Source organism: Schistocerca cancellata, chromosome 6 (genome assembly GCF_023864275.1).
Source record: "Schistocerca cancellata isolate TAMUIC-IGC-003103 chromosome 6, iqSchCanc2.1, whole genome shotgun sequence".
NCBI classification, from domain to species: Eukaryota; Metazoa; Arthropoda; class Insecta; order Orthoptera; family Acrididae; genus Schistocerca; species Schistocerca cancellata.
In genome coordinates, this window is record NC_064631.1 from 699,637,594 (window position 1) to 699,652,680 (window position 15,087).

At 44.1% G+C, this 15,087-nt stretch overlaps 1 protein-coding gene across 1 annotated transcript in view; it reads left to right on the forward strand.

Annotated features, from left to right (window-relative positions):
* Window positions 1-11,662: 11,662 nt before the first annotated feature.
* The window catches only part of LOC126088483 (probable G-protein coupled receptor CG31760), a 777,830-nt gene continuing 774,405 nt past the window's right edge, over window positions 11,663-15,087 (forward strand). The window contains exon 1 of the mRNA XM_049906625.1: window positions 11,663-11,720. Coding sequence (XP_049762582.1) covers window positions 11,663-11,720 — 58 coding nt within the window. The remainder of the gene's footprint in view (window positions 11,721-15,087) is intronic.

Here is a 15,087-nt window from a genome sequence, read left to right on the forward strand (position 1 = left end):
CTCACATCACTAAAATGTACCTGATGAACACGGACGTTAATAATAACACCATTTGACAGCAGTTTAACAGCGCCACAGTGGGTCACGCCCATGTAGAACACATTTCAAAAAAAATTTAAAAATAGTTGTAGTCTTCGGAATTGAATAAATTATATATCTATTAAAAGGTAATAGTCTGCAGATTCAGAAAACGCAAAAAAGTAAAAATTGAACTTTTCATGATTTTGAGCCTTTCCGGAGCCCCTTAAAGTGGTTTGAAATAAGATGTCAGACAGTTAGACGCTGCCGAGGCTCGCAGATACGACCGAGTAGTTTAGGTATTGATCAAAAATCGATTGTCACAGAGCTCTGCTAACAAGAGTTTTAAATCTGTTTTAACCAGAATCAGAGCAAAGTGTGCTCTTGTTCGGTTCGCGGGATATATCAGTAGGAAATTTAATTGAGTCACACAAGGTCTTAGTCACCGTCTGGTACTTCGCTTCTTATAGACATTGCGTTAGGACAGCGCTGGCAACTTATGCCGCCATGCTAAATCCTATTAGGACTAAGCCGAAACTGCGGATATATTCCGCTTCTGAACGTTGGTTTCCTGATATTTTGGAAGCAACGTTATCAAGATGCTATCATTAAAAGCACATAAGGCAATTATTACTCTTCTGTTCATTATTTTGTCAGGTCAATCCGATCGTTGTATTCAGTTATTTTATACGTAAACTTCAACTGATTCCGAGCGTTTAATGTTTATGTCCACTGTTACCTTTCGTCTGTATATTCTACGATATTTCAGTTGTATTGTTATTTATTTTCTAGGTAACTTTTAAATTTAAATTATTATGTTTTTCTCTTTGTTATTTAAACTTATGTGGCTATAGTAATACGGCACAGTAACACCAACAAAACGAAAGCGGTTCAGAAGATATGGTTCATTAAAACATACCATTAACACGTCTTCCGTCTATTCCCGTTTGAAAATCTCAAGATTCTTCTACGACTGCTCATTAAACTTTTTGGTAATACGCAGTCTCCTTGTGTATAAATACTGTGAAAATGGGAATTATTGTGCTGCTGATGCAGACGTTTGAATAAATATATAAATTACTGTAGTGAGAAGCATATTTGTAAATTCTGCTATACTTTATCAGATTAGTGGGGAATTCAAAAAGGAAATCCCTTTCATTTATGAATTTCCTATTTACCTGATAAAATCTAATAGACATTACTGATATACTCTTCACTAACTAACATTGTTCGAATAACTGTATTGTTATTCAGATTGTGGCAACCGTAGAAATTTCGAACTATATCTACTCTTTACATTCTAATCAAATCTACAAACAGCTATGTCACTGAATTTATAAATATGCAATTCGGGTACCCCCCCCCCCCCTCCCCCACCTCCACCATTAGAAACTTAATTTTAAAAATTCCTGCAAATATTGAATTCTTTAGAACATGATAGTCAATTCAATTTCAGTTGTGCAAGCAGGCGGGTCTGCTTCAAGTAATTATTTCTCTGAACCAACTTCCTGTCACAATAAAAATTTAGAACTTCTTGACAGGAAATTGTTGCAGAGGAAGATTTACTTTAAGCAATATTAGCTTACATAATCCGTATCTTGGCTTCGTAACAGCTTCAGTGCAATTATGTTCTGGATAAACAAAAGGAGGATGGATATTACTATTGGCTCCTGCGTCTGTCACGACTGACACATGTGGTTGACACCACTGTTGACAGATGAGTTAGCTTCCGCGATTGGCGGCGGACATCCGTTGCTGTGTGATGTCACATTCCTGCCTTACTTTGTGGGCTGGAACCCAAGTCGTCGGGCGTACCAGGATAATTACTGCGCGTTGGTGATCCAAGCTGGTCACACAGCGACTCTCTTAACGTTCCACTATATGCACGTTCTGGCACTTTGTGGCTGTACTGACCTAAATTTCCCTTTGAACACACCAGCACCTTTACGCTAAAGTAAAAATTAATGTCGTGTGACTGGGGCCTCCCGTCGGGTAGACCGTTCGCTAGGTGCGAGTCCATCGATTTGACGCCACTTCGGCGACTTACTCGTTGATGGGGATGAAACGATGATGATTAGGACATCACAACACCCAGTTCCTGAGCGGAGAAAATCTCCGACCCAGCCGGGAATCGAACCCAGGCCCTTACGATTCACAGTCGGTCGCGCTGACCACTGAGCTACCGGGAGCGGACTACACTAAAGTTATCTAAAAGCTATTGCTTGCCTCTTCTCATTCATGTATTGGTATTGCCGTATATTCATGGAATTACAGCAGTTGAATAGCACAGTGTTCACTTACCATTTGTCTCACATAAATTGTATTTGGAGAGAGAGACATTTCGAACCACAAAATTTGACTTAATTTTGTTTATCAACGTCACTCCTATTGTATATTGCATACAGGTGGTTTCATTTTCTCCGCAAAAGCTTCCACTGGAAAATTTTTTTCATATCTATAAGTCAACGTGAAAGCGTTCTAATACGTTTATCAGTTAACCCTTTCCTTTGCCGTTACAATTGTAATCGTATAAAGGTCAGTTACACTGACTTATTATGGAAATACCGAGAGCAGTATTTCTTTCAAGATAGCGAAAAACCTCCAGAAATTTCTGATTTTTTTTTTCAAGCCATCCCTGCTGGGCTTGGTCAGGGGCAGTTTTATAGCGAAAGACTGAAATGTACAAAATACGTGACCAATGTGGTGTCTCTCTCATTTGGCAAGACAACGCACACGATGCGAGCACGCAGTACAGAACATCAGCGATGCCATCACCTTTTGTAGCCAACGAAGAACGCTCCTTGTAAACAGATCGCACATACACTGAGATGACCATAGTCACGGAATAGCGACATAGGCATACACAGATGCCAGTAGTATCGCACACGCAATGTATAAAAGCGCAGTGTGTTGGTGGTGCTGTTATTTGTACTCTGGTGACTGACGTGGAACCGTTTCCGACGCACGACGGGAATTAAAAGACTTTGAAAGCGGAATTGGAGCTGCAGCTCGACGCTTGGGACATATAGGACGTAAGACGAGCGAATCTTTTGGGACAGTGCTGTGAAATCGGGAGTTAATGGGCTATGGCAGCAGACGACCGACGTGGGTGCCTTTACTAACAGCATGATGTCGCCTGCACCGCCTTTCCTGGCATGGTGACCATATCGTTGGAACCCTACACGGCTGGAAAACAGTCGCCTCGTCAGACGAGTCCCCATTTAAGTTGGTAAGAACTGATGGCAGGAATCGTGTGTGACGAAGATCCCACGATGCCATGAACCTAAGTTGTAAACAACGCACTGCGCGAGCTGGTAGTGGGCTGTGATTACACGAAATGAACTGGATCCCCTGGCCCAATTTGGTCCAATAAAACCGATCACTATCTGGAAATGGTACTGGTCTGCTAATTGGAGACCATTTGCAGTCATTCACGGACTTCATGTTCCCAAACAATGATGGAATAGTCAAAGAGCCACAGTTGTTAACGATTTGTTTGAAGAACGTTGTCGACAACTCGTTGGCCACGCAGATCGCCCGACATGAATCTCATCGATTTATGGAACGTAATCGAGAGGTAAGTCTGAGCACAAAATCCTGCGCCAGCAGCACTTTCGCAGTTATGAAGGCCACAGAGATAGCTGTGGTTCCGCAGGAGACGGCCAACGAATTGTTGAGGCCATGCCATGTCTAATTGCTGTACTAGGCCGCGCAAAAGGAGGTCCGACAATATATTAGGAGGTGTTACACAATTTTTGTCACCTTTTTGTACAATGCAGTGCGTTAAAACAATGATTGTGGCCTCAGCTACATCATTTTGTGATTTAATACCTTAAAAGTTAAAAAAGAAGATTGGCGGACAATCTGATGAATCGTGATAGCAGTTACCAATTGGATGAGGCGTGGAATACTATCAATTCCACGATTTGCTCCAGACAAAGGAACGGAGTACTCCACTGCCCGAGGCTAGTGACAACTCTGATGGCCGGCCGGAGTGGCCGAGCGGTTAAAGGCGCTACAGTCTGGAACCGCACGACCGCTACGGTCGCAGGTTCGAATCCAGCCTCGGGCATGGATGTGTGTGCTGTTCTTAGGTTAGATAGGTTTAAGTGGTTCTAAGTTCTAGGGGACTGATGACCACAGCAGTTGAGTCCCATAGTGCTCAGAGCCACAACTCTGACGACAACTGAGTAGCGTAATTCCACAACCGCGTGTCTGCCAGCTGGTCAGTTTGGTCTTTTTGTCACCACAGTCTTCACGTGTAACGGATGCGCGGAATACACACAGCGGACTAATTCATTCTTGGGCGAAGAAACCTTTCTTCTGTCAGCGATGGCTCACAAGTATGCGACCGGCACGTGCCCAGTCGAAATAACATGGATTGTAGGTAACGGTTAGCGGCAGCAAGCCCGGAACTTCTTTCAAAAGTCACTTCGCTGGAAAGATCATACAATTCTCCGCAGACTCCTTTGCGAGGAGGAAACGGCCTTATATGTATGAAATCACGAAAAGCTACGTGGTAAATAAATAAAATAGTTCAAATGACGCTGAGCACAGTGGGACTTGACATCTGAGGTCATCAGTCCACCGGAACAACTTCAAACCTAACTAATCTAAGGACATAACATACATCCAACCCCGAAGCAGAGTTCGAACCTGTGGCCGTAGTAGTCGCGCGGTTACGGTTTGAAGCGCCTAGAACCGCTAGGCCACAACGGCCGGCCTACGTGGTAAGAGATCAGATGTTACAGGGTGTAGTACGATATTTTCCACATATCCACCATGCGTAGCAATAATATGGCGTAGTCTCTGAATGAAATTACCCGAAACCTTTGACAACGTGTCTGGCGGAATGGCTTCCCATGCAGATGAGATGTACTGCTTCAGCTGTTCAATTGTTTCTGGATTCTGGCGGTACACCTGGTCTTTCAAGTGTCCCCACAGAGAGAAGTCACAGGGGTTCATGCCTGGCGAATAGGGAGGCCAATCCACGCCGCCTCCTGTATGTTTGGGATAGCCCAAAGCAATCACACGATCATCGAAATATTCATTCAGGAAATTAAAGACGTCGGCCATGCGATGTGGCCGGGCACCGTCTTGCATAAACCACGAGGTGTTCGCAGTGTCGTCTAAGGCAGTTTGTACCGCCACAAATTCATGAATAATGTCCTGATAGCGTGATGCAGTAATCGTTTCGGATCTGAAAAATGGGCCAATGATTCCTTTGGAAGAAATGGCGGCCCAGACCAGTACTTTTTGAGGATTCAGGGACGATGGGACTGCAAAATGAGGCTTTTCGGTTCCCCATATGCGCCAGTTCTGTTGATTGACGAAGCCGTCCAGGTAAAAATAAGCTTCGTCAGTAAGCCAAATGCTGCCCACATGCATATCGCCATCATCAATCCTGTGCACTATATCGTTAGCGAATGTCTCTCGTGCAGCAATGGTAGCGGCGCTGAGGGGTTGCCGCGTTTGAATTTTGTATGGATAGAGGTGTAAACTCTGGCGCATGAGACGATACGTGGACGTTGGCGTCATTTGGGCCGCAGCTGCAACACGGCGAACGGAAACCCGAGGCCGCTGTCGGATCACCTGCTGCACTAGCTGCGCGTTGCCCTCTGTGGTTGCCGTACGCGGTCGCCCTACCTTTCCAGCACGTTCATCCGTCACGTTCCCAGTCCGTTGAAATTTTTCAAACAGATCCTTTATTGTATCGCTTTTCGGTCCTTTGGTTACATTAAACCTCCGTTGAAAACTTCGTCTTGTTGCAACAACACTGTGTTCTAGGCGGTGGAATTCCAACACCAGAAAAATCCTCTGTTCTAAGGAATAAACCATGTTGTCCACAGCACACTTGCACGTTGTGAACAGCACACGCTTACAGCAGAAAGACGACGTACAGAATGGCGCACCCACAGACTGCGTTGTCTTCTATATCTTTCACATCACTTGCAGCGCCATCTGTTGTTGAAAATTGTAACTACTGTAATTTCGAAAGTTTGTCCGCCTGAAATTGTACTGTTGTCCCAAGCATATTGCAACAAATGGTGTATTTCTATCGCTGCTCGTTTAGCTTTTATTGCCGTTTCAAGTATACCGGTCATTTTTGAAACACCCTGTATGATCTTTATAATTTTATAGAGAGATCTGGACTACGTCATAATACCACATTTTTTTCAGAGCTGTATATTTTATTAATACCGTCGCTGCACGGAAGATTGCGAAGACGTCTAGTAGTGCTACAGTGAAAGAGATGTTTTGTTGTGAGAGACATAGGTTGGCTGTCATTTCCGAAGAATTGTACGTCTACATCTACAGGTTACAGTGCATTTCAATCCTGTTTTATGGCTACTTCCAAAATTGCCGCGATTCATAAGGATGTCGTAGATGCCAAAGTTTAATAGTCTATTGCCACAGCCGTCAACGTCATAGGCGATACTGCACGGACGATGGCTGCATTAGGTAAAGGAGTGAATTAAGCACCCACACCAAATGTACGACCTGTAACAAGATTTGCGAGTGATGTTGAAGAATCCATACGACGCCGTCCTTTGGATGTTTCAGAAGAAATAGGAAATATCTTCGCACATTCAGTTCGCAGGGAAAATTTTAAAATTCAGAAAATACCGAATGTTAACCAGTTAACACAAGTACTTGCATCGCCAGTGAACTTTCGTTTGACGAAACACAAAACTCAAGATGAAAGGAAGAACCACATTCGTGCTTACAATGACATTGGCACAGACACAGTAACGTAATTACAGTGAATACATTGAGAGTGTGTTGGTGAATACACTCCTGGAAATTGAAATAAGAACACCGTGAATTCATTGTCCCAGGAAGGGGAAACTTTATTGACACATTCCTGGGGTCAGATACATCACATGATCACACTGACAGAACCACAGGCACATAGACACAGGCAACAGAGCATGCACAATGTCGGCACTAGTACAGTGTATATCCACCTTTCGCAGCAATGCAGGCTGCTATTCTCGCATGGAGACGATCGTAGAGATGCTGGATGTAGTCCTGTGGAACGGCTTGCCATGCCATTTCCACCTGGCGCCTCAGTTGGACCAGCGTTCGTGCTGGACGTGCAGACCGCGTAAGACGACGCTTCATCCAGTCCCAAACATGCTCAATGGGGGACAGATCCGGAGCTCTTGCTGGCCAGGGTAGTTGACTTACACCTTCTAGAGCACGTTGGGTGGCACGGGATACATGCGGACGTGCATTGTCCTGTTGGAACAGCCAGGTCCCTTGCCCGTCTAGGAATGGTAGAACGATGGGTTCGAAGACGGTTTGGATGTACCGTGCACTATTCAGTGTCCCCTCGACGATCACCAGTGGTGTACGGCCAGTGTAGGAGATCGCTCCCCACACCATGATGCCGGGTGTTGGCCCTGTGTGCCTCGGTCGTATACAGTCCTGATTGTGGCGCTCACCTGCACGGCGCCAAACACGCATACGACCATCATTGGCACCAAGGCAGAAGCGACTCTCATCGCTGAAGACGACACGTCTCCATTCGTCCCTCCATTCACCCTGTCGCGACACCACTGGAGGCGGGCTGCACGATGTTGGGGCGTGAGCGGAAGACGGCCTAACGGTGTGCGTGACAGTAGCCCAGCTTCATGGAGACGGTTGCGAATGGTCCTCGCCGATACCCCAGGCGCAACAGTGTCCCTAATTTGCTGGGAAGTGGCGGTGCGGTCCCCTACGGCACTGCGTAGGATCCTACGGTCTTGGCGTGCATCCGTGCGTCGCTGCGGTCCGGTCCCAGGTCGACGGGCACGTGCACCTTCCGCCGACCACTGGCGACAATATCGATGTACTGTGGATACCTCGCGCCCCACGTGTTGAGCAATTCGGCGGTACGTCCACCCGGCCTCCCGCATGCTTACTATACGCCCTCGCCCAAAGTCCGTCAGCTGCACATACGGTCGTCCACGCTGTCGCGGCATGCTAAAAGTGTTAAAGACTGCGATGGAGCTCCGTATGCCACGGCAAACTGGCTGACACTGACGGCGGCGGTGCACAAATGCTGCGCAGCTAGCTCCATTCGACGGTTAACAGCGCGGTTCCTGGTGTGTCCGCTGTGCCATGCGTGTGATCATTGCTTGTACAGCCCTCTCGCAGTGTCCGGAGCAAGTATGGTGGGTCTGACACACCGGTGTCAATGTGTTCTTTTTTCCATTTCCAGGAGTGTAGTTGTAGCTGTGGGCGGGATCTCTGTCGACTCTTCTCGTGAGAGACTGAATAATTTCAAACTATCAAAAGATGGAGGAAATAGTCTTCGGAAATGTTACCATCATGCTTCTCTAGCAGCTCAGTCCACTACATTTACATCTACATTTATACTCCACAAGCCACCCAACGGTGTGTGGCGAAGGGCACTTTACGTACCACTGTCATTACCTCCCTTTCCCGTTCCAGTCGCGTATGGTTCGCGGGAAGAACGACTGTCTGAAAGCCTCCGTGCGCGCTCTAATCTCTCTAATTTTACATTCGTGATCTCCTCGGGAGGTATAAGTAGGGGAAGCAATATATTCGATACCTCATCCAGAAACGCACCCTCTCGAAACCTGGCGAGCAAGCTACACCGCGATGCAGAGCGCCTCTCTTGCAGAGTCTGCCACTTGAGTTTGTTAAACATCTCCGTAACGCTATCGCGGTTACCAAATAACCCTGTGACGAAACGCGACGCTCTTCTTTGGATCTTCTCTATCTCCTCCGTCAACCCGATCTGGTACGTATCCCACACTGATGCGCAATACTCAAGTATAGGTCGAACGAGTGTTTTGTAAGCCACCTCCTTTGTTGATGGAGTACATTTTCTAAGGACTCTCCCAATGAATCTCAACCTGGTACCCGCCTTACCAAAAATTAATTTTATATGATCATTCCACTTCAAATCGTTCCGCACGCATACTCCCAGATATTTTACAGAAGTAACTGCTACCAGTGTTTGTTCTGCTATCATATAATCATACAATAACGGATCCTTCTTTCTATGTATTCGCACTACTGATCTTTATGTCTGAGATCTTGGAATTCGTTCTTTGCAGCAGGCGTTTCCTCGCCACTGAAGAATTGATTAACAAAACGGGACAGCATGAAAGCTACAGAATAACGAAAGTCGGACAATGCGTCTATTTAGCAATGGTAGCCACTAAACTATCCCTCACAATAATGCAGCCACTGGGCAAGCAATGGACTTGCTACAGGACAAATCAAAAGAAAGAAGTTCACACTAACAATAACGTCTTCAGAATAAATGCCTGTCTCTAGAGGAAGCGCAGAAATGAATTAACGTGATCACTGTAACTACAGACGTTAGCCATGGGCCACGAATACGATCACAGTAACAGGGGTCGGATTGCGCATCTCACCAAGCTACATGTCGGTCTGCAGCGCCGGTATGTTGCTGTTCAAACGTAGCGACAGCACAGTCGCGAAGATCGTAGTTGCGTGAACACGAGCAGCTCGTGGATGGCTGACACATTGTTGCTCCCCAGGTAATGTCAAACAACAGCTGCCGCAAAATGGCGGCAACAGCTGCACGATGAACCTTGCAAGGTCGACAGCCTTAGAAACAGCAACTGAATGGGGCGGAGAGCTGCTCTCGATACTTCTTAAAGACTCGATCGATGAACTACAGTGCACCTTCGAGGAGTACGAAAACGTCCTTGCAGCAAACCTGCTGTTCTCGCGAATTGGAGCGACGAACTGTATGCCTTCAAGCTCGATGGCACTAACTGGCGCTGGTTTCCAGAACGCGGGAGAACTGTGTATCTCTCCGCTACCACCTGGCTTCAACAACTATTCAAAATAACGGGCAGGAAACCAATCTAGACCTCGCCAACTTGAGCGTTTATTACATTATAACAGGAAATGCCACAATTATCCTGGCGCTTTGAACCGAGTATGCACTGTGTAGACAATGTGTCGGTAGTGCCAGAGAAAATTTTGTAGTCAAAATTGACGACTTGGCAATTAGTTTAGTGATCGGTATCACTTTACTCCGATTTTTATTGGGAGTTTGAATCTGTGATGAGAATTAAACAATTCATTTAGTGATTTTCTGTTCCTTTGTGGTGGAATACAGTGCGTTATGTACTTGACAAAGTCACTGCGTTACAAGTACACACTAGTTAACTCCAACGTAAAAGGCCACTAAATTTGGAAAATTCAAATAAACATTGCCAAGTGGAATGCACCGTGATACTCATCACACAAATTTAAATTCTTAATCAATGAACGAATGTGCCAGTCTTCACTATCTGTATGGTTACGTGAAAAATTCAAGTACTACAGCAATGATGGCTCATGCATGCTACTTTTGTTAATGCAAGAAGAACTACTTGTTGGCAGGAACAGAATATTTTACACTGTAATGTTCTGCAATACAAGAAGGAGCTACTGGCTGACTATAGTCTATGCCACAGTCTATGCTCCAACATGGTAGAGAAGTTGCTTTTGTAGCTCAGTCGTATCTCAGCTTCCGTCATGCTGTCATTGGCATCTTCCTCGTATTAATATCTCCATTGATCATGCCTGTTCTTCATTAGAAACAAATTTCGACGGAATGTCAAATCGGTAATATGGACGACAAGGAACATTGTCACTGCCCAGAAGCCTTTGGCTTGTCCGGAAACAATCATCAATTTTAAACAATGACGTCATAATGCTGCAAAAATATGTAGTTTCCAAATTTTTCATAGAGAAATTACAGAGTTCTTTCAACATTTCACAATAAACATTGTTTGAACTTTTTGTAGTTAAATGAAAAGAGAAACATTACACATTAAGTATTTAACAATTTACATTTTTCACTTAGTCATAAAAATAAAGTGGTCGTGTATCGTCTAACGGGTACAACACTATACTCCAGCCTTGGAAGTTCCGCGTTCAGTGTCGGATGGGGGTGGGGAGTTTTTCTTATTCTGGTCCATTCAGGACACGCCAGGTCCACTTAACCTCCTATCAGACGAGTACAAGGGATGTTTCCTGCGGTTAAAGGGCGGTCGGGATTACGGGCCCGCTAGCCCCATCTCCCCTTCTATTGGCGCCGCGAAGTAAGGCTGCACTTTGCCTGTAGTCAGCCTAGTTCCCCGGCCACGGGCAGTGCATCAGTGACTTTTTATAGGAAAGGGACTACGTATCAGTCAAGGATCTTTTATGCATTACAGTATCAATTTTAGAATACATCAAGTAGAAAAAATATGAAATGATAATTAAATCGACACCCTAGCTGCAAACAGGCTAAGATATACATCTTTGGGGACATGTTGAAAATATTGTATATCAACGCCTGTTTGCAGCTATGGTGTCGATTTAATTATCATTTAATTCTAGAGAAGCTGCACGGTAATCAGTGGTATCTGTTCTTTTGGGAACAGAAAAAATATCGTATGCATGTAGGAACACATAACTACAAGATGTAAGAGAATGTTCTCCACTCGTTTGGATTAGTACTTCGTTAGTGTAATACAGAGTCTTCCACATAATACACAATCTGGAAAGTGAGTGGTAAAATTTTTTCTGAAGTTTACAGCACTGTATTTGTCACTTGTAACACCGACTGTCATTCCGATTGCTTGGTCAGTAGTTGCTTGTGGGATTCCCGATCTGAGTCGCCATGGAGCGGTCTACAAAGGCGGACAGGGTTGTCATTGACAAAACCCATTATGAAAGAGGCGAGTTCTATGCAGACACTTTTCGTTGACTTCGTGGGATCTTCCGAGGTAATAATGCTCCTACAGCTTCAAGAACTCTGCGGCTGATGAAGTAATTAGAGGAAACTGGGTCTGTTGTAACCACAAAATCGCCTGAAGGAAACCGTACGGTTTGTACGGAACAAAACATTGCCTTGCTGCATGGCTGTGAGTCCTCACAAGTCGCTTCAACATCATTTTCATCAAAGGGGAATTTCGACTGTCTCTTTACAAAGAATTTTAAAAAGGAATCTTCGCATGCACCCATACAAGATTCAGTTGACACAATAAATATTTTAAACACACATATCCTCTGAAACAGAGGAATTTCGAGGAGTGGATTCTCACAAAGCAAGAAAAGGACAACAATATAACAAAAAGAATGATCTTTGGCAACGAGGCACATTTTATTGTGTGTGAGTTCATTAACCGCCAAAGCTGTCTTATTTGGGGCCAAGAAAACCATAGGGCTATCCTAGGGAACCACATGCACCCACTTTGTACCACAGTGGTTTATGGGGAGGTGTTATGATCGTATTCTTCTTCTTGAAGGTTTCGACGATAGCTCCATGTGTCTTCTTTTTGTAAGGTTACGTGAAGCTCAAATTCTACGAGAATAGCCGGCCGTGGTGGCCGAGCGGTTATAGGCGCTACAGTCTGGAACCGCGCGACCGCTACGGTCGCAGTTTCGAATCCTGCCTCGGGCATGGATGTGTGTGATGTCCTTAGGTTGGTTGGGTTTAAGCAGTTCTAAGTTCTAGGGGACTGATGACCTGAGAAGTTTAGTCCCATAGTGCTCAGAGCCATTCTACGAGAATAAACCACAAACAGTTGTCCAACTTCAGGAAGAAATTTAACATCAATGTCATTAATCAATGACATCAAGGGTCATGACGAATTTCATGGATAGAGTAAATGCTTGCCGGAACAATCTAAGTGGATGGAAATAATAATAATAATAATAATAATAATAACAGTTTTTATTTCGATGTATTTTTGGCTTTTTTATTGCATTTTTAAAATCACGTGGTATATGAAAGACCCTATACAACATATATATTGATGCCGCAATGCTGAATGAAGAATGAGACATTATAACGCTGCCAAGTTTAGTCGCCAAGCTATGAGCGTATATACCCCAGTCTCAATTAACAGTACTTTAGCCTTCCTTGACAGCTAAGCAGTCGTCTGTAGACATCGAGGTTTCAAAACCTTGAGTTGCTAAACACGAGCAGCCGAGAAAATATCTAACTTTTCGAGGCAAAATTTTTGTAAAGAGCCAGTACATGCAATGGAAGGTTTTGTGGATTTTATGGAATGTGGCACTACATGCAGTTCCGAAGTCTACTGTGAGATTTTAAGCAAACAGAGATATTCAAATCAGTGGTCTGTTGAAAAAAGGGTGGTATTTTCACAATGGCAGTGCGCTTTTTCTCTTTACCCTAAAAGACAGGAGCCGTTACGTCATGTCATCAAGTTTTATTGAACATCATGAAAATTAACTGTACCCTTCCTCACTTTACCCTAAAAGGCAGGAACGGTAACTCCATATCGTATTATTGGACGTTCATGAAGGTCAACCATATTTACAAAGACTTTACTCTGGTACTCGAACCATTGCGCAACACATACGGTAGTTGCTAAATGAAGGGAACGTTTATGAAAATCCTGCCCACTCCTTCCGTATCCTCGACCTTTGTCAAAATGATTTACAGCTTTCTACGCACATCAAAGAGTGGCTCATCTCCCAGTGTTCAGTTCTGCGTGAGATGCTGTCCTGGGTTGATTGCAAGTCTGTTCGGCAGAACTTTATGGAAAGGGTACAAGATGCTCTAGCCTCATGTACGTGAAAATCTGGGACAGTACTTAGAATGTGAGGACGATATTCATGAGCAGATGAGTTTTATGACAGAACAGAGAGGGACCATGACCTGTCCCACCTTGCCGTTCTCGTCCGCTCAGCAAAATACGGTGTCTAAGCAATTCTGTGTGAAGGATAGGAACACGTACCTGTATATTCTCCTCAGTCACCTAACAGCACTACTGAAGTGCAGCGTTTCGACGACTCTACCGTATCGAGATACATCGGCGTTTGAGACATCAAAAACCTTCCATACAAAATATATCACCTACGAAATGTACTTTGTAGAACGGCTACCATTACCGCCAAATGTTGGAAGCCATTAATAGTGACGTGTTGAGGTAGCAGACCACGGAAGAAATGAGAAAGAATTATTTCAAAATGGTTCATATGGTTCTGAGCACTGTGGGACATAACATCTGAGGTCATCAGTCCCCTAGAACTTAGCACTACTTAAACCTAAGTAACCTAAGGGCATCACACACATCCGTGCCCAAGGAGGAATTCGAACCAGCGACCGTAGCGGTTGCATGGTTCCAGAGTGTAGCGCCTAGAACCGCTCAGCCACCCCGGCCGGCGAACTTTAATTTGTTGTCACTTTGTGTCCAATTGACGGAAAAAATTAACCACCTCATGAAGAGATAACATTAAATCTGTCTTCAGGAACTGAGGAAAGGTAGAGCAGTTTTTGAAGTCTGTTAAAGGTGATATCCGACTCAGAACGCTCGTCATACGGAAGATACCTTGTAAATTTGCCTATTATTACGTCGGACAAACTGTGCGCAATATAGAATAATAAGAAAAGGAAAAAGTTTACGCCAGCATATGGTACCATCAGAAATCAACTACAGTTATGTACACTCCAATTTATATTCGTCGATACCTTTGTTATTACGAAAACCACCCGTTTCTGGGTGGAATAGGACGTTAAAAGAAATTTTTGAAATTTAGTCACTGAAAAGATCATCAATCATGGTAGCGACTTGACTGGTGTAGGTGGGTTTCTTATATCCGTTTCTCCCCTTCCAAACGTTTTTCTGCGTATATGAGAGTTCCACAAAGGCTCTTAATCATTCATATAATTGTCATAGTCGTCACTATATTAAAGAAACAACTTCATATGATTCATAAATATTGCTCCGTTGTGAACAAATGTCGTATATAGTACAATCGGTTTAACGTCTTTTGCAGGTCACATAAACGCGCAACAAATATCTGCATTCCATCATCGTAGGAATGTCTCAAACATTTAGACAACTTTTGCTTTGGAAAGCACTCATTTTTAGGTTTTTTTCACAAACATTATTTGGTTAGAATATGTAAAATATTTGTGTACTGAGTTAAGAATTGGAAAATAAATCCAGTAATATCAAGCTACTCGAATTTTTCTTCCAGGAAAATCTTGGAAACTTTTGGCATATTATCTCAAAAAGTGTGGTAATGTTGCCTGAAACGGGTGAAGAAAAATTAGAATTTTACCTGTCATCA